This window comes from Giraffa tippelskirchi, chromosome 1, assembly GCF_054371585.1.
Source record: "Giraffa tippelskirchi isolate mGirTip1 chromosome 1, T2T-mGirTip1v1.2.pri, whole genome shotgun sequence".
Lineage (NCBI taxonomy): Eukaryota > Metazoa > Chordata > Mammalia > Artiodactyla > Giraffidae > Giraffa > Giraffa tippelskirchi.
The window spans coordinates 110,975,289-110,994,096 of record NC_137275.1 but is presented as its reverse complement, the minus strand read 5'-3'; the positions used below and the strand labels follow the sequence as shown (position 1 = coordinate 110,994,096).

The window sequence follows — 18,808 nt, the reverse complement described above, 5'->3', positions numbered from 1 at the left end:
CCACAACAAAGCCCAGGGTGGACACGGTCCCTGGTTTGTCCTCTACTGTTGTCCCTGACTCTCTCAGCTGGCCTGGGGGCTCTAGGCTGAATGTAGGAGGGAGACGGGCCTGTTGAGAGCTGTCCTAAGGCCGGTTGGCAGCGCTGGCCCTGTCCTTACTGTTTGAGACACCCTCACTCTGTAACCCTGGACCCGGAGGCATGGGGGGTGTCAGGCAGGGGTGCTCAGATCCCCTTAGCATCACACCAGAGTCTGGGTGCCATCAGCAGAGCCCAGATGTGATGAGTCTGTGCCCACTTGGAGGGCAAAGCATAGGAGTAGGTGGGAAGGCAGAACCCACTGTGTCCCCCCAGATACTGTAGGGGTTTGTGGGTTTGTGACTCCTGGGTCAGCGCCTTGCTTTCTCAAGGCCCTTTTCTGGTGCTTATGTGTCCCCCAAGAGGGTCTGGGACTCTGGACCATGCCCACAACAATACGCTGACCAATGGAGATTCACTTTCTCTTCTGGTCCCTTGGCAGGAAAAGCTGACAGAAGACAACGCCCAGTCCCAAGATGAAGCAAGCAGTCTGTCTGTTGGTGAGTGTGGGGCTCTGGCCCTTCTGCTTGCTCGGACTGTGGTAGAGACAGGGAGAGGCCATGCTGGTCAGGTCTCCTCTCCTCTGGGGAGGTGGTGATGGAGGGAGACCAGGGCATGGAGGGAAGGGAGCCCCACTCCCTGCTCTGGAGAGAGACCAGGGCATGGAGGGGAAGGGAGCCCAAGCCCTGTTCTGGTCCACTGGCAGCTCTGATGCTGTTGATCCTCTGTCTTGTTCTCACCACATCCCTGGTCTAGAACAGGGCAGCCGAAGGGTGATCACTCCTCCCATGGCTGACCGAGTGATGGAGTCAGAGCTACCTAATATTTGTCTGTGTGATTGTTACTCACTTTTAAGCCATTCCTCATCATAGTAGGAATTTCACATTTATTTCAAAAGTATGATTAAGTTGAATCTACTTGAAGTAAAATTTCTTTGTCAACATATAGAAGTATTTTCACTGTGTATATGTGTGTGTATGGGGCATGGCAACCCACTCCAGTATTCTTGCCTGGAGAATCCCCATGGACAGAGGAGCCCAGCAGGCTACAGTCCACGGGGTTGCAAAGAATCAGATATGACTGAGTGACTGAAGACATATATATAATATATATGTACACACACACACACACACACACACACACACACAGAGTTTGGGGTCCTATCACTTCAATAGCTTTGAGGTTTTTGAGTATTACCTTAATTTATAAATTAATCTAGGAGGAATTGAGATCTTTCAGGTGTTCTATATTTTTCTTATGAAAAGATTTAGCATTTTAAGAGTTTTATAATCCCTCAACTCCATGTGTGTTTTTCTTTGGTAAATTTCTCATTTCTTGTTGAGGCTGTATCTTTGTATTACAGTGTTCTGTAACCTTATGAGTTTATCCAACTCATAATTCATTATAGAATTTATTGCCTGTTATAATTTTTAACATTCATCCATCCATACATTCACATTTAGGTATTAGTGTTGAACCATTCGAGTTTGATAAGAATACAACCATATATCCAATAACGACTCTTTTGTCCACTCCCTTCAAAGATCCTGCATTGGTTTTGTTTTGCTTATGGCTGCATCTGCCAGAATTTCAGAACAATGTTTACTAGGCTCAGTTGTGTAATCTTGGATCCTCGATGAAGACCAAGGCTGCTCTCCATTGTGTTTTACAGAAACCAGCAGCCCCTGAAGGATCTCAGAGGAGAAGATGGCTGCTGGTTCCAACAGACGCCACTGAAAGTGAGTGTTTTTCTCCTGGGCAGTGGAGATCAGGAGTGGGATCAGGAGTGGAGGGATGAGCGACAGAATTAGTGTCCTAATTTCTGTCTCCATAGCTGTTAGGGCAACTCAGAGAGGGGACGGCTTGTCCCTGGACCATCAGGACTCGAATTCCCTCCCTGCCCCCCCCTCTTTTTCCCACCCTGCACCCCTCTGTCCTCTACCAGTGGCCCCTAACACCTCCCTGTCCTTCCCTCCTCCACCATCCTCTCTCGTCCCTGGTTGCTCAGGGCCAGGTTGACCCACCCTGAGACATCTGAGAGGTTGTGCTGCCTAGCAGGGCACCCACTGGCCCAGGGAGGCTGTGGAGCACCTGTCCATGCATGCTCAGTGGCTTGAATCATGTCCAACTCTTTGCAACCCCATGGCCTGAGGAGCCTGCCAGGCTCCTCAGTCCGTGGGAATCTCCAGGCAAGAATACTGGAGTGGGTTACCATGCCCTCCTCTAGGGATCATTCCAACCCAGGGATCGAACCCACATCTCTTACATCTCCTGCACTAGCAGAGCCCCAACTGCCCCAGGCTGACCTCACGCCGCTCCCACTGCTGTAGCCTGACTGGCTGGTGGTGGAGGAGAAGGCTGAGGAGGAAGGGGTTCGGTGACGTGTATTCTGTGACGTGGTCACGTGCGGGTTTGCTTTTTCAGTTTGAAAACATGACTGCTTTTAGTCTTCCCTCCAGTTTCACGTTAAGGTTGAAAATGAAGATTTTATTCTTAAACTTGAGCACAGTGATTTTACAGTCTTTTTGAAAGCAACAGTTGAGGTTTTCAAAAGACATCTCAGAAAACTCCAGTAGGTAAAGCCGAAAAAACAGAATGTGTTCAGGGTGAACTGCGGGCGGCACCCCAAACTGTCCTGTGTCTCTCCCAGAGTCTGTAATTGCTGAGATGGGTGGATATAGGACCCCAAGCACCCTCGGGACTGAGGTCTTCAAGTGACAGCAGAGGTCCCGGCTGAGCCAGGAGCCGTGTGGCCTGTGTGGCCTGTGCCCCGGTGAGTGGGGAGCCGCGAGGGTGGGAGTGGAGCCGGGAGAGGGGGTGGGGGACTCGGGGTTGGAGGAAGGGGCAGCACCTGGCGGGGTCTGGGAGGCGCTGGCTGTCGGGGCTCGAGGCAGGGACACCCCTGAACCTCCACCGTGCAGCCCTCACAGGGCAGAGTTGTCTGACCGCCCAGGGTCGAAGTTAAGAGAGCGAGTTCGCAGCAGGTTGAGTGAACCCCTGTACCCACTGTGGGTTCATTTTAAGTGCCTGGAGCGAGGTTGGTCCAGCCCTTGCTGAGCTCGATTGAGAGAGTCAGTCAGGGAGGACCGAGCTCAGGGTGAGAGTGAGGGGCAGCTAGTGTGGTGAGTCCTCCTCACCTGGGTGGGTTCTGGGGACGCCCTTGAGTTCAGGGGTGCCCTTTCACTAGCCTCCCTGGAGGCTTGTTTAGTGGGTGGAGGGGGAGAAGTCCACTTAGAAGATATGCTTATTCCTAGTGGTGGTGGTTTCTGAAGCAGTTCATCCTGTTGGGTTCGACTGTGAACCAGTACCTTGCAGGGTCATGTTTGACGGTGGGCCTGAGCTGTGGGCACGGCCTTCCTTCTCCCACACCCCACACTCACCTGCCGTCTTTCTGGCAGCCCCTCCCCCTTCTCTGCGCCCTTGATGGTGGGCCTGAGCCCAGCCCCCCTGTTACCATGGAGCCCCTTGTGACTGAGTGGGTTCCGGGTTCCGGGCTCCTGGGAGACGTGCTGGAGGCAGAGCCTTCGTGCCATTTCTTCTTGAGACACCGGTGCTGGTGGACATAGTGTGAGAGCGGTGGTCATAGTGTGAGAGCTGTGTGTGTGAGAGTAGTGTGTGTGAGAGTGGGGTGGTCGTAGTGTGAATAGCGGTGGTCATTGTGTGAGATCGGTGGTGATAGCTCGGGTGCTGAGGCATCTGATTGTGAATCAGCAGTTGCCCCCTAGTGGGGGGCTGCCCCCATCCGCGAGGATGGGTCGCAGAAAGACCCGCCTTTGGGGGCTTTTCCAGTGCTGCAAGCCCAAGGCAAAGGCCAAGAGGAGGAAGAACTTGGCCTCGGCCCAAGTCCTGGAAGCAGAGTGGCCTGAGGTGAGAGCAGCCGGGGTCTGGGCCCATTAGATTGGCCCTCAGCCGGCAAAGCGTTGGCTTTGTGTTTCATTTTGTTAGCACGGTTGTGGGCCTTGCCGGCCAGGGCGTTTGGCCTTAGTGGGCAGGACGGACCCCAGCAGGTGGACCTTGTAAGAGGTTGTGCAGGTGCTGCGTGGAGGATGGGCGGGGGCCCCACAAGAAGGGCAACACTGGCTGGAGGAGTCACTGGGGCACGTGGACTGAGCTATAGAGTCAGTCCTTGAAGCAGAAAGGCGAAGCCCCTTATTATCGCCCCTCTTCCAAAGAAGGGATATACTGGCTGGAGGAGTCTCTGGGGCCTGTGGATCGAGCTAGAGAGTCAGTCCTTGAAGCAGAAATGCTAAGCCCCTTAACGTCTCCCATCTTAACAGAGCACAGGCCAGTGGGTCCAGTATTTTAATGACTGGTACCTACTGCTTTACGTGTATAACGTACACCCTCATAGCTTCACATGTCTACTACATGCCTCTCACAAGAGTTGGGCACTGTTCTGGGTGCTGAATACTCAGTATGTAGTAGGGGATACGTAGCCCAGGATTTTTGTATTTCTGCAAAGAAAAACAGAAGAATGAAAGGCTCCGTGTGGTTTAGTTTGAGGGAGTTCACCACGTGGATGGCCCCATGTGCACGCAAATGGTGGTAAAATACATATAACGTGAATTTAACATTTTAACCAGTTTATTGAATGACTGGGTGACTTCAGTGGAGTCAGGCTAACGGATGGCCTTGGGGTGCCATCAGCCTTTTTCCCAGAGGAACACTCCAAAGCCTGGTGGCCTTGTAGACCTTACCTTTGTTCTTCGCTCTCCCCAGTGGTTCTAGGTCACTTGTCTGGGTGTCATTTAAGAATCTCTTTATCCACTTTGTTGTTAGGATTTCTGTTTAGGAAAGTTTCTCAGACGTCCCTGGGTCTTGAGAAGGCAGGCTTGGATTCCGGGTTCTCCCCTGCCGCGTGCCTGCCAGGTCGAGGTGGAGGCTGCAGGCCGGTCTGAGTTGTGGTGGTCTGTGTGGTCTGTGGGTCAGGGGGACCCCCTCTTCTCTGGAGGGACAAGGAGATCCTTTGTGTGGAGCCTAGAGAGACTTGACAGGGTCAGTCTTCAGCGGCTCGCTCTCTTTTTAATTTGTGTTTGCATGTAGTTACTTACTCATTTCACTGTCTTCTAGGAGTTTATAGAACTTACGAAAGAACTAAAGGTATGCAGGGAGCAGCTTCTTGAACGAGAAGAAGAAATTGCTGAGCTGAAAGCGGAAAGGAGCAACACCAGGGTCAGTAGGGGGATTCTCACGTGTTGCCCTTTGCCCCGTGGGGGTCACCACTGGGCTCTCTCTTGCTGTCTTTAAACTCGGTCTGGTTTTCAAGTCATTTTTCACATCTTCCCACTGAGCAGACCAAGGTGGATCAGTTCGGGGTTCTCATACCTTGCTTCAAATTTATGATGAGAGCTAATGTAATTTTAGTACATTTGAGGGGAGAGTTCTCTTAACTTACATTTTTGTCCATGCTCCACTTTGTGTGGGATCTTAGTTCCCCGACCAGGGATTAAAACCTATGTCCCCTGCTGAAGTGCGGAGTCTTAACTACCGGGCCACTGGGGAAGTCCACTCTAACTTGAGACTGAACTGGCGGGATTCCGACTTGCCTTAGCGTGGTTTCAGCTTTAGCGTGTGGCTGAGAGGAGTTATTGGGCCTGAGTTCAAGAATGAGGTTGACGGCGCTCCTTTGGCCCTGCCCTGCAGCTGCTGCTGGAGCGCCTGGAGTGCCTGGTTTCCCGGTACGTGCCATCCCTCCGCACGTCCCCAGCCGGCATGACCAGCGAGGTGGAGGTGCTCAGGGCACTGAAGTCACTCTTCGAGCACCACAAGGCCCTGGGCGAGAAGGTACCAGCCACCCGGCCGTCCTGAATTTGTACACTTGCTGCCTTGTTAGGTGGATGATGCACGTATTTATGTAACTAGTTGACTTTTGAGCTTCTTGAATTTTTGTAAATACATTTTTTCTGTACGAAGTCAGAGTTTTATATGGTTAAAAAGTGTTGCCTGCGTACGTGCTCAGTCATGTCCAAGTCCTTGCGACCCTGTGGACTGTAGCCCACCACACTCCTGACTCCTGAGGTCCTGACTTCATGCCAGATACCTTTGCTCCTGGAATTCTTGCAATAACAGGGTAGTTTAGTATACTTTTTGTTTGCTGTTCGGGTTTATTATATAGAAAAGAAGCTTGATAAACCGAGTGGCCAGACAGAACGTTAAGACAGATGGGTGCCAGTCGTGGCAAATGTGACATTTGAAGTAGGCACGTTTTTGCTCACGTCCGAGGAAACTGCCGTGTCTAGGACTTTAATTTTGAGGACGCTAACTTTATTTTTGAGTTGAAACTTAGGATTTAGTCCAACTCTTCTACGCGTACGTGTATCGGAATGTTCCATGATAATGACTTACCTTTTCTACTCTGCAATGCCCGGTGTAGGCCATGGTCCAGAACACGGACGTGGAGGTGCGAATCACTACCCTTGAGAGATGCTACCTTGCCGCCCAGCGCGAAGCCACCTCTGTGCACGACGACCTCAATGATAAACTTGAAAATGAAATCGCAGATAAGGATTCTATGCATCGACAGGTAACGGCTTTTACTGAACTGTGTCTGACTTTTATAGTGGTGAATTCCTGAGGAAGGAAGGTAAACACCTTTTCATGTGACTCCCACGTTGTAAGGCACCTGCCCCCTCACACTGTGGTCCTGAAATGGTTTTGGAACAAAGCGTTGATAGATCGCTTTATGTCTTCCCATTTTCCTTTTTCTGGCTACGAGTTTCCTTTTAAGGCATGCTTTTTTTTCTTAAAAGAACCAATTTTGATAACTTGTGGCCTACTGTGAGGCCCAGCACAGTACTAATTAGCACCGTTTTGATTGAAATCATCCTGCGAGTAAATGGATACACATACCCATCATTTTATAGTGAGAAGAATTCTCATTGGAAGTTTAAGTACCTTTGTATTTTCGCCTCATTTATGGCATGTATGTTTTCATACATGTCTGTGTTTTGAGCTGCCATGTTCAGTGAGCAGCTAGTTTGGGCCAGACATCGTCAGAACTAGGACTCCAGCAGTGAATTAAAAACCGTGTGCGTTCTTTATCCACTGCCATGTAACAAATCACTGCAAAGCTTAGTGACTTCCCAGTGAGCAGGTCACAGTCCAGTTTCTGTGCTTTGCAGCAGGTGGGCCTGGTTCAGGGCCTCCTGAGGACGCAAACATGGGAAGGCCCCCCAGGGCTGGATGGCAGGCTTTCAGACTCACCTGGCTGGTGGGGACAGGCCCAGGTCCCTGCCGTGTGGACCTCTTCACGGCCTGGCTTTCCTCAGAACACCCTCTGAGAGCGAGAGCGCGGGATGTAGCCCGGGGCCTTTCGCGCCCCGGTCTCGGAAGCCGCACACCTTCAGTTCTGTTTGCGAGAGTGAGCTGCGAAGTCCTGCCTCGCTCAGGGGCTGAGCAGGAGTTGCCCCCTCTGCCTCTTGAAGGGAGGAGGATGGAAGAATTTGTGGACCCATTTTTAAACCCACGCAGCCTGTCGGACAGTAGTGAGCAGGGGAAGGAGACCAGAGTGCCCGAGTTGTCTGAGGAGGGGGGACGATCGTGTGTGAACAGGGTGGCCAGCGAGGTGACACCAGGAGGGTGACCTGGAACAGAGACCCGGAGGCCGGAAGAGAAGTAGCCACTCGGAGATAGATCAAGGGTCGTGTCAACAAGCGGAGATAAGGGAGAGAGAGGGCCGCATCAGGGAGGACCCCGGGCTCAGGCCTGAGCAGCTCGAGGCCAGAGCCTGTTTCCTGAGCTGAGGAGGGCTGTCAGGGCAGGGAGCTAAGAGACGGGCCTCAGCCCTGTTGAGGTGGATGAGCCCATGGGGTGTCCAGGGGACCTGTGAGGTCAGCAGCTGAGTGTTCCGGCCTGGATCCAGGAGAGGCCTCACTCAGCTCAAGGTGGACTTGGGTCGTGGGCATACAGATGGTGTTTAAAGGCACAGACAAGGTAAAGTCACCAGGCAGGTGCCCGTGGAGAGATAGGGGGTGCAAGGGTAGAGCTGTGGGGTGCCTCGCATTCCAAGGTTGAGAAGGGGCGCAAGGGACTGACTAGTAACCCCAGGGAGGGCGGGGCCTGGTGCCCAGGGAGAGACATGCTTGGGGTGGGGGGAGGGCAAGGAGAGGAGGGGGCTTGGTAACATGGGTTCCTCAGAGCTCCCTGGGAGCTGCCCTGCGAGCGGGGCACACCGCCTGCTTGCAGAGAGCTGGAGACTGGGCGGGGAGGGGGACAGTAGAGGCCTCTCCCAGGGAGCTCTCAGAGACCCTCAGTGGGCGCTGCAGGGAGCCCTGGAGGAGGAATCTGCTGGTTCCCTTTGTGCGATTTTAAGGTGAGAGAAGGGAGAGGACGTGCTGGCTGAGCTGATGGGGGTGAAGCCATATGCAGCTGGTTCGCTGGAGAGGAGCAGGAATGATGGCAGGTGGTCCTGGAGCCAGTGCAGGGGGTGGCCCAGCCCTGGGGAGGGGTCGTGACGAAGACAGGGGCGAGGGCGCTGGCCACGGGGGACAGGGAGCCAGCAAGCCAGCACCTCGAGGCTGCCCCTCGGCTGCTTTGAGGTCATGTCTGGGAAAGAAGGCAGGACCTGGGTGAGAGTGGGCCGGGGGGAGATGTGCCAGAGAGAAGGGTGTGAGGTGTGAGAGCTGGAGGGCGGCTCGGAGCCCAGCAGGCCCTCTCCCGCACGTCTCTGGTGACAGAGCCGCCTTGCGGTGTGAGGGGCCGTCCCCCAGAACAGCCCGCGGGCCTGCGCCCCGGGAGGAGCCCCGCGGGGGGCTGGCCCTCCCAGCCCTCCCAGCCCTGCTGGCCCTGCTTGCGCCTGTCTGTGCGTGTTCAGACCAGCCTGGAAAACGGAGGGCTGGGGACCTGCGAGGATGGCGCTCCTCGGTGAGTAACACAAGTGGTGACCGCTGAGGTGGACCCAGAGGCTGCGGAGCTGAAGGATTTCTTTTTCTTATTTTCCTTCAGCCTGGCTGATGGAGGCACAGATGTATTGTTGTAATTTTCGGACTTTGTCTCTGACTCCATCGGCCCACCCTTGTGAATAACCTCATAGGATTGCCTCCCATCCACGCTAAGACCTGAATGTCACCAGGCCATCTAGGAAGTGGATTCTCCTCCTGCCTGTTTCTTCAGTACTGCTCGCTGAAGAGATGGCAGTGTCTCATAAGCATGGCCCGTTTATCCACAGTTGGGGCTTCCATGTAAACTTGTGTTCAGTTCCTGATAGACTTGAGCTGCCCTGAATGTCGCTGACGAGACGTGGTCCTCTCGTGCCCAGGTGCAGACCCTGAAGGAAAAGGACTGGGAGCGCGCGCAGCAAGCCAGCGTGCCGGCCAACGTGGCCCAGGCGTTCGAGAGTGACGCAGACTTGTCTGACGGCGGGGGCGACAGGGCCACCCTCTTCAGCTCGGCCGCTCTGCTGTCGCCCAGCGGGCAGGGCGATGCCGAGACTCTGACTGTGATGCTTCAGGAGCAGCTGGACACCATCAACGAAGAGATCCGGTGGGTGAGCCCGAGCCGAGCTCCCCAGAAACTCGGCTTCTCTGAGGAGCTGTCTTCTCCTTAGAGAAGGCTGAGTGTTCCATAGTAAGGAAACTGACTTCAAGTCTGCTTCAAGAATTTTCAGTTCTGAGATTGCCCTTGATTATAGAGCTCAGTCAGCCAGGGCTGTGGGGGGCGTTGTGGGGTGTCCCCCCACCAGCTCTGAGCCCCAAGGTGGGTGAGGTGCCGTGACAGTGTCCCCTGCGGCCCGTGCACCCTCCAGCACTGAAGGTTCGCCCTCGTGTGTCCCTCGGAGCCTCCCACATTCTGGTGAAAAGCCACCTGAAACAGAAAAGCTGGGGTTTTGGGGTGGCAAATTCCCCCTCAGATCTGCATTTTCCTTTTGAACTTAATACAGTGTGAAGATTGGCTTGTTGTACGACAGTGGTCCAAGGACATGTGTTTGAGTTCTTCTCAACTCATCAGTGTCTGTGAGATGTTTTCTGTAGACACCGTCTGGGCTGTTATAACAGTTTACAAACGGGATAGAATCCAAAGGCCCGCCTCATGGCGAGCAGGGGCCTTGGGTCTGGGTGCGGCCAGGTGGCTGGGGGCCCCGAGGCCAGCCTGGTGCCGCACCCGCACAGCTCTGCCTCCTGTCCCTTGTCCACGTTCAGAGTGGCCACAGGCCGGTGACCCTGCACAGGACCTGGCAGAGCTGCTGCTCAGACTGTTCTTGTCACGTCAGCCCAGGCCGAGGTGCCCGTTCCTGTCAGCCGAGTGCGGGGGGCCCGGGGGAAAGGCAGGGGTGAAGGGCACAACCAGCAAACGCAGGTGGTGCCGCCTGCACGTTTGACGCTGAGACAGACTGCTTTGTGGGCCGTGTTTGAGCACAGACAGCTCAGAAAGATTGTCTTTCCCCCTCCCCCAGGAAATACGGAACGGTTACATATTAATATGTTTATTTTTACAGCATGTTGTCAGGTAAAAGTGATTTTTCCTTAGGTAACATGTTGACTTGAGGTAAATGGTAAATTCTTTCCATCAACTTGTTATCAACAGTGAAAAACTTTCAGGGTGGATAAGGAGAAGTGAAACTGGAGAGGTGACGACCTGCGAGAATCTTGTATTTTATTTTGAAAATCATGTTATATGCATAATCGAATATTTAAACTGCTATATAAAATCATCCGCGAGACATTAGGGGAGAAGAGCAGTAACTGTGAATTCTAGGTTAATGCAGCACATTGACATGAGTCCAGAAACTCACACAAAGCTGGTGGAGAACTTCATCAAGTGATGCATTTGTACATAGACAACCTAAAAAATAAAAAAATCAATTCAGCACTTCATCTGGTCTAGAGACTTGTGTTTAGAAACTCCAGCTTGTTCGTGGCTCACTGTTTTGATTGTACAGAGTTCCTGATTCCCAGCGGAATAGACTTGAGGCACTGCCGTGCATCTCTGCCCTGAGAGCAGGGAAGGTAAAGGTTGTCAACTTCAGGTTATCTCCTCACAGGGAGAGAGGCGCCACCCAGGCCCCGTCAGAATGTTAGAGTAAACCAGTCAAATCAAACGAGAATGATCAGGGGCCACTTTGTAAGACTCAAGGATAAGTTATTCTAAGTTTGAGAATATTGAAAAGAGGGAAAGTTGAACCTTTTTGCTGAGATGTTAATTGAGCAACTGTTCCTGGAATATGCTAATCGTGACACAGAATGCAAGCCCACATTTGTTGTCCAGACACGTTCCTCTGCTGACAAAGGCAGGTGACGGGTTTTATTCTATTTTAGGTTGATCGAAGAAGAGAAGGAGAACACGGAGCAGCGGGCCGAGGATACTGAGAGCAGGGTGGGCAAGGGGAGCTTAGGCAACCTTCGTTGTTGTAAATCCTCGAGCTCCCTCAACCTGTGTCCCGCCTCCTCGCTCGCCAGCTCCTGCCCGCCCAGCAGTGGGCGCGCCAAGCCCCCAAGGAGGCGGCACAGCTCGGCGCGGAAAGTAGACCAGCGGGACATCAAGACTCTGGTATGTGTCTGCCTCCTCCCTGCCACGTCCCTCCCCCAGCACACTGGCTTTCTTTTTTGTTTGTTTGTTTTTTGTTTTTTCTGTTTTTACCCAGAAGAAACTCAGGTACATTTGCTACGCTTAGAGGTCTAAGATTTTTAAAAACTGCCTAGTCTTGAATCATTCCATACTCGCACAGCAACAAATTAGTCTTGATATTTGGACCACCGGCTTAGCACGTCATCATGAACTCAGCCAGGGCCTGCCTCTGTAACGTTGGGCCCGGCCTGTGCTGGACACAGCAGGTGCAGGGAAGTTTCTGTTGTCACCGAGTAGACAGCCTTGTGAAAGTAACCATAGGCAGCTCTCCTGGCGTGTGAGACCCACGCAGCACATTTTTCATTGGGGAGACCTGGCTGCAGGCTGCAGGCCATGCGGTGGGAACAAAGCCAAGAATCTAAACTGGTCTGCTTGCTGCTGGACCTGGCTGCACGCTCAGGCCAGCTCTGGGTGTGAAACCAGGTTAAAAGCCTGGTGCCCCAGGGCCCCAGGGAAGAAGTTGGGCTTCCTCACTCTTCTGAGTCTAAAAATGGGATGACGACCTAGGGCTTTTGGTGACAGAGTGTGCAGCTCTGAAGCGCATGTTCCTGCTTTCTTCCATGTTTAGCTTAGGTTTCCTGAGCGCATTGCTGTTTACCCTGTGAAATCATGTCTACAACACTCTGCTTTGTAACTGCACTTGTATTATCACTTTTTTTGTTACCACCCATTTCATGTTAGCTGCATTGTTAGTCAGCATATAATTAAATTAACTGTGAATCATTTTAGCAGCATGTGAAGTGATAACTGGTCTATTTTGTGGTCTTTTGACACATTGGTTTTATAATATGCATCACTGGCCAATTAGTTGATAGTGTGTATTCTTTGACGATTTCTCTGTGGTTTCATGCTTGATTTCTTTCCGAGTATTTGTAAAAGAACAGTTCTGTATATTTTTTCTTGTTGCTGGAGTTCTCTGACGGTGTGTCTGCTTTCATCGTTGGTTTTGATTTCCTGTCTCATCCTGTTGTCTGCTTCGTTGTCATCAATCCAGACCCCAGCTTCCCACAACCGCACCCCCCCGAGGCTGTAGTTTACCCATCCATCTCCCCTCCCCCGTCCTCCCACTTGCTCTGGTCATAGCAGTCTGGGGTCCACAGCGTGTGTCCCCTTAGTCGGGTTTCTGCTTTGTCTTCATGTCTCATTAAATGGTGTTTTTCCCCCATAGCACTAAGTTTGAATTATTGTTATCACTGTGCAGTTACAAGCATAATGTAGATGGATGATACACTACAGAACCTGTGTAATTCATAACTGAGATTATGCTTACCTGAAGAAATGATCCTCTTATGTGTAGAATTAATGGACTTTTGACACAACATCCTTTCTGTGTTGGTGCTTGTATTTGAGACTGTAAATCTCATCAGCTTTTGCATGCTTAATGTCTCTACCAGACTCTTTTACAAAGTATCTTCTATGGTTCATAAAATGTGAAGACTCCACCTGCTGTTATGCTAGCTTTCATTCTTACATATTTTCATAGGGTACCTGCTTTAATGAATTTATTTTCAGAAGTTTGAAATCAAATTCTAGGTAACGATTTTACATTAATGTCCAACAGGTGGTTAGATTTGTTCAGTGTTAAAATAGGTATTACGGCAACTTCCTCGTCAGTTAAATTACTATTTTAAAGTATAACATGTTTTTTTTATTAAGAGAAACTAACTTATAGAGAGGTTTGGCTGAGAACAGACAACTGTTAAGGCCCTTTGTTGTACACAGTGCTGTGCTTTAACAAATCATGATGTTGTAATAGAATTGTATCTTCCTGAGGAATAATGTATAGTGTTTCTCTAGTAAATCTTGAATAGCTTATTTAACTAATGTGGTCCAACAAATTGTTCTGTTTCCAGTTACATGTTCTCTAAATCTACATCTCACTTATATGTTTGCCGTCATTTTTGCTTTACTGTCTTTGCCTATATTGATTCTTGAATTTTTAGCTTCAAAGTCGCAATAAATCTGGTTTCTCTTCATTTCTCTGCATGCATCTATCAGTCTAGTGAGTTAAGGAAGCATCGTCGAAAGGTAAACTATTTAGTAATTTAGCATGCCTTTGTTTCTCTGTGAAGTATTAGAGTCCTTATCGTGTTAGTGAATGAACACTATGTGGTTACGTACTGGTGGATGATTGACATTTTAATAGAAGTAATGAAACTCACCCACCACTTAAAATATGCTGATGATGCAATCAATCCATCCTAAAGGAGATCAATCCTGGGTGTTCATTGGAAGGACTGATTTTGAAGCTGAAACTCCAGTACTTTGGCCACCTCACGCGAAGAGTTGACTCATTGGAAAAGACCCTAATGCTGGGTAGGATTGGGGGCAGGAGGAGAAGGGGACAATAGAGGATGAGATGGCTGGATGGCATCACTGACTCGATGGACATGGGTTTGGGTGGACTCCGGGAGTTAGTGATGGACAGGGAGGCCTGGCGTGCTACAATTCATGGGGTCGCAAAGAGTCAGACACGACTGAGCGACTGAACGGAACGGAACTGAACTGAACTGAACTGAACTGATGGTTCTGTTGGAAATAGGTCATTGGTTGGGACAATTGTAACAGTTTGCCTTTCTCCCACTTGGTTGCCTTCTAATCATCTCATGCTTATTTATAATAGACATAGTATTATTTATTATTTTTAAAATTTTCTTTACTTATTTTTTTGGCCATACTGCACAGCTAATGGGATGTTAGTTCCCCAACCAGGGATCAGACCGGTGTGAAAGTGAAAGTGCCAAGTCCTCACCTCTGGACCACCATGGAATTTCCACGTAGTGTTTTCTTAAAAGAAATGACTGAATCAGAGCCATAGATATTAGATTTGGGGGAAGCCAATTTAATGACGGTGGGTAGCAGTGTGCAGGAGACTCTGTGTGCCAGGCACCGTGTCCAGTGCTTTCTGAGCCCGTCATCTAATCCCGCAGACACCCAGGTGAGGTCCAGGCTGCTGTTATCCCCATTCAGCAGATATGGACACTGAGGCTTAGAGAGGCCGGGCACCGTGCCCAGGCTCGCATACCCAGCGGTGCGGTGCAGACTGGTCTGATCAGAGCCTGGACACTTAACCGTGGTGCCGTCCATCCCGCTTTCCTCCAGAGGCCCTCCTGTCCATCACAGCAACCCTGATGGAGGGAGCCTCAGGAGGGAGCTCGCTGCCTCTCCCCTCGGGTCACTTGGATGAGCCCCTGTTGTTGGAGTCCAGTGGCCCGAGGGCTGGCCTTCCTTGTCCCTCTCCTGCTCCCAGCCCGCTGATGGAGCACTCCTGGGGCCTTCCCACAGGACTTGGGCAGCCGCGCTCCGGTTCAGGCAGCTCAGTGCCCAGGAACCCTTCTGCCGGGCACAGCAGAGTAGCTCCGTCACCCTGAGGTTGGTGACCTGGGTGTGCCGCTTGCCCGCTTTGTGGCCTGCTTTGCCCTCCTGTTAAATGAGGACACGGTACTGCCCATCCGACTCACGTGGGCACCCGTGGGGCGGGCTCCCATCCTGGCGGAGGGTGCCAGGCTGGGGACCCAGAGGCCTTTCTTAGGACAAGGCCCGGGGGAAGGGCCTGGCCGTGGTCCCTGACTTTGAGGCAGGTGTTTGTCTGCATTCAGTCCTAGTCAGCCCAGGTGTGTCACTTCCCTGCTCTGTTCTTTGTTGTTTTCTGATTTTTATAAATGCTTCTTTTAACTTGAATTTGAGATTGATCCCTCTTCAGTTCCATGTGGATAATTTCTAGCTTTTGTAGCCTTCTGTTGTCTGAGGGTGGTTGTTAGAGATCAGGGGAGAGTGCACAGTTTATCCAGCTGCTGTTAAACGAGTTCAGCTGTATTTTGCAGTAAGTCACTTTGTTGTCACCAAGCTCCTGTGGAGCTGCAGTGGATCAGTATTCTTTACAGAATCCCATTACAAAGCCACAGGTTAGTTGGTTAAAACGACGCACTCATTGTTTATAAAAATACTTTCCATGCATGCTTCCTAAAACCTCCCCTGGCTGAACCACACGCCCACATGTATAAGTGAGACCTGTCTGGACCCTGAAGGGGTTTATCTGTTCCCCACACTGTTGCCACCACTGTTTCCTGTCCTCAGACCCAGGACCAGCGGAAAAGCTGGGCGTCCAGGAGAGATCTTTTTTTTTTTTTTTAATTAGCTTATTTTTTAATTGAAGGATAATTGCTTTACAGAATTTTGTTCTTGTCTGTCAAATCGCAGGAAAAATCAGGCATAGGTACACATATATCCCCTCCCTTTTGAGCCTCCCTCCCATCTCCCTCCCCTCGAGATTGATAGAAGAGTATCTCTTAGTGAAGACTTCAGTTGAGTTCAGTCGCTCAGTCGTGTCCGAATCTTTGCAACCCCATGAATCGCAGCACGCCAGGCCTCCCTGTCCGTCACCAGCTCCCGGAGTCCACCCAAACCCATGTCCATCGAGTCAGTGATGCCATCCAGCCATCTCATCCTCTGTCGTCCCCTTCTCCTCCTGCCCTCAATCCTTCCCAGCATTAGGGTCTTTTCCAATGAGTCAGCTCTTCGCATGAGGTGGCCAAAGTGTTGGAGTTTCAGCTTCAACATCAGTCCTTCCAATGAACACCCAGGATTGATCCCCTTTAGGATGGACTGTTCGGATCTCCTTGCACTCCAAGGGACTCTCAAGAGTCTTCTCCCACACCACAGTTCAGAGGCATCAGTTCTGTGGCGCTCAGCTTTCTTCACCGTCCGACTCTCACATCCATACACGACCACTGGAAAAACCATAGCCTTGACTAGACGGACTTTTGTTGGCAAAGTAGTGTCTCTGCTTTTAAATATGCCATCTAAGTTGGCCAAAACCTTCCTTCCAAGGCGTAAGCGTCTTTCAGTTTCGTGGCTGCAGTCACCATCAGCAGTGATTTTGGAGCCCCCAAACATAAAGTCTGACACTGTTTCCACAGTTTCCCCATCTATTTCCCATGAGGTGATGGGACCTGATGCCATGATCTTAGTTTTCTGAACGTTGAGCTTTAAGCCAACTTTTTCACTCTCCTCTTTCACTTTCATCAAGAGGCTCTTTAGTTCTTTTCCACTTTCTGCCGTAAGGGTGGTGTCATCTGCATATCTGAGGTTATTGATGTTTCTCCCGGCAGTCTCGATTCCAGCTTGTGTTTCTTCCAGCCCAGCGTCTCTCATGATGTACCCTGCGTCTAAGTTAAATAAGCAGGGTGACAAGGACACACAGCCTTGACGTCCTCCTTTTCCTATTTGGAACCAGTCTGTTGTTCCATGTCCAGTTCTAACTGTTGCTTCCTGACCTGCGTACAGGTTTCCCAAGAGACAGGTCAGATGGTCTGGTATTCCCATCTCTTTCAGAATTTTCCACAGTTGATTGTGATCCACACAGTCAAAGGCTTTGTTTGGCATAGTCCATAAAGCAGAAATCGATGTTTTTCGGGAACTCTCTTGCTTTTTCGATGATCCAGCAGATATTGGCAATTTGATCTCTGGTTCCTCTGCCTTTTCTAAAATCAGCTTGAACATCTGGAAGTTCACGGTTCACCTATCGCTGAAGCCTGGCTTAGAGAATTTTAAGCATTACTTTACTAGCACGTGAGATGAGTGCCATTGTGCGGTAGTTTGAGCATTCTTTGGCATTGCCTTTCTTTGGGATTGGGATGAAAACTGACCATTTCCAGTCCTGTGGCCACCGCTGAGTTTTCCATATTTGCTGGCATATTGAATATAGCACTTTCACAGCATCATCTTTCAGGATTTGAGATAGCTCAGCTGGAATTCCATCAGCTCCACTAGCTTTGTTCGTAGTGATGCTTCCTAAAGTCCGGTGGACTTCACGTTTAGCAGATGATTCTTAAAGAGCAGAATAACTGGGGAAAGCTACTAACGGACGGGGTGCTTGATGTAAATCCCGAGCAAGTAAACATGCCAAGCACCAATGGAAAGGCAAGTCCTCGGTCTCGCTCTCTGTCTGGTTCTCGCCTTACCATCCAGTCTGTGCGGGGCTGTTGGGACCTGTCAGCAATGCACCATGTAGATCTGAGTGGCCGTGAGGGTCGTGTGAGCTCCCAGAGTGCAGAAGAAAGTTTTGACCTCACCGATTGCCCGGAAATGCTGTGTTCCCTCCCTCCCAAAACAAGGCTGTCTGTCTAAGGCTTCCTTTCCCCCTTAGAGATCCTCCGACGGCTCCCCAAGCCACGAGGAAGACCTGGCTAAGGTGATCGAGCTCCAGGAGGTCATCGAGAGGCAGTCAGGGGAGCAGAGCCAGTCGAAGGAGTGCCTGGCAAACCTCTCTGCCTACGTGAGAGAGCCGGAGGAGGACCCGGACACGGCCAGGAAGGAGCTCCTCGCGTCCGAGGAAGCGAACAGACAACCACAGCGGGATGTCCGCGAAGTGAGTGACAGCGGACGTGTCTGTTGTCCTGAGGTGGAATGTGGGTCCCTTGTTCTCCGGCTGATCTGAGCTTTGGGATGGCTGCGTGAGTAGGAGCACAGAGCGCTGGCGAGACCGCGACTGGCGGCCTCCCCGCCTCTGCGTCGAGATCTCTGGGGTAGAAGAGGCCTGGTCCAGGCGGTCCATTGGCAGTGGAGCAACACGAGGGCATCCCTAGCGCTGTGCTCACCCTGGGTGTGGACTCCTCATTTCTACAAGTTCTAGGGTGCCCAGTGTGTTCCTCTTTGAAAAATTCATTCATCCATTCATTCATTTATTGGAGTCTAGTTGCTTTCCTTTTTCTTGGAGAAGGCAATGGTACCCCACTCCAGTACTCTTGCCTGGAAAATCCCATGGATGGAGGAGCCTGGTAGGCTACAGTCCATGGGGTCGCTAAGAGTCGGACACAACTGAGCGACTTCACTTTCACTTTTCCCTTTGATACACTGGAGAAGGAAATGGCAACCCACTCCAGTATTCTTGCCTGGAGAATCCCAGGGACAGGGGAGCCTGGTGGGCTACCGTCTGTGGGGTCGCACAGAGTCGGACACGACCGAAGCGACTTAGCAGTTAGCAGTTGCTTTACACTGCTGTGTCAATGTCTGCTGTACAGCAAAGTGAATCCGTCATATATATATATATATATATATATATATTTATATTTATATTTATATATATATTTATATTTATATTTATATATATATATATACGTGTGTGTGTGTGTGTGTCTACATATATCCCTCTTTTTAGATTTCCTACC

The 18,808-nt window shown here is 50.9% G+C and overlaps 2 protein-coding genes and 1 long non-coding RNA gene across 9 annotated transcripts in view; 2 read left to right on the top strand and 1 right to left on the bottom strand.

Annotated features, from left to right (window-relative positions):
* The window catches only part of LOC145506045 (kazrin-A-like), a 38,785-nt gene extending 35,935 nt beyond the window's left edge, over positions 1–2,850 (top strand). For all 5 annotated transcript variants that reach the window (XM_081489705.1, XM_081489692.1, XM_081489694.1 and 2 more), the window contains 3 exons: positions 520–577; positions 1,750–1,816; positions 2,728–2,850. In XM_081489705.1, the coding sequence (XP_081345831.1) occupies positions 520–577; positions 1,750–1,766 (75 nt within the window). In that variant the 3' untranslated portion in view covers positions 1,767–1,816; positions 2,728–2,850. The remainder of the gene's footprint in view (positions 1–519; positions 578–1,749; positions 1,817–2,727) is intronic.
* On the bottom strand, positions 1,618–2,414 carry LOC145506855 (uncharacterized). The gene is made up of 2 exons (XR_014054397.1): positions 2,344–2,414; positions 1,618–1,831 (listed from the first exon to the last, which is right to left on the bottom strand). It is a non-coding gene; the product is annotated as an uncharacterized LOC145506855 (long non-coding RNA).
* Positions 2,851–2,886: 36 nt separating the features above from the next.
* LOC145505864 (uncharacterized) overlaps positions 2,887–18,808 on the top strand; it is a 92,029-nt gene continuing 76,107 nt past the window's right edge. For all 3 annotated transcript variants that reach the window (XM_081488998.1, XM_081489009.1, XM_081488990.1), the window contains exons 1-7: positions 2,887–3,944; positions 5,148–5,249; positions 5,721–5,861; positions 6,451–6,600; positions 9,334–9,557; positions 11,330–11,561; positions 17,788–18,009. In XM_081488998.1, coding sequence (XP_081345124.1) covers positions 3,828–3,944; positions 5,148–5,249; positions 5,721–5,861; positions 6,451–6,600; positions 9,334–9,557; positions 11,330–11,561; positions 17,788–18,009 — 1,188 coding nt within the window. In that variant the 5' untranslated portion in view covers positions 2,887–3,827. The remainder of the gene's footprint in view (positions 3,945–5,147; positions 5,250–5,720; positions 5,862–6,450; positions 6,601–9,333; positions 9,558–11,329; positions 11,562–17,787; positions 18,010–18,808) is intronic.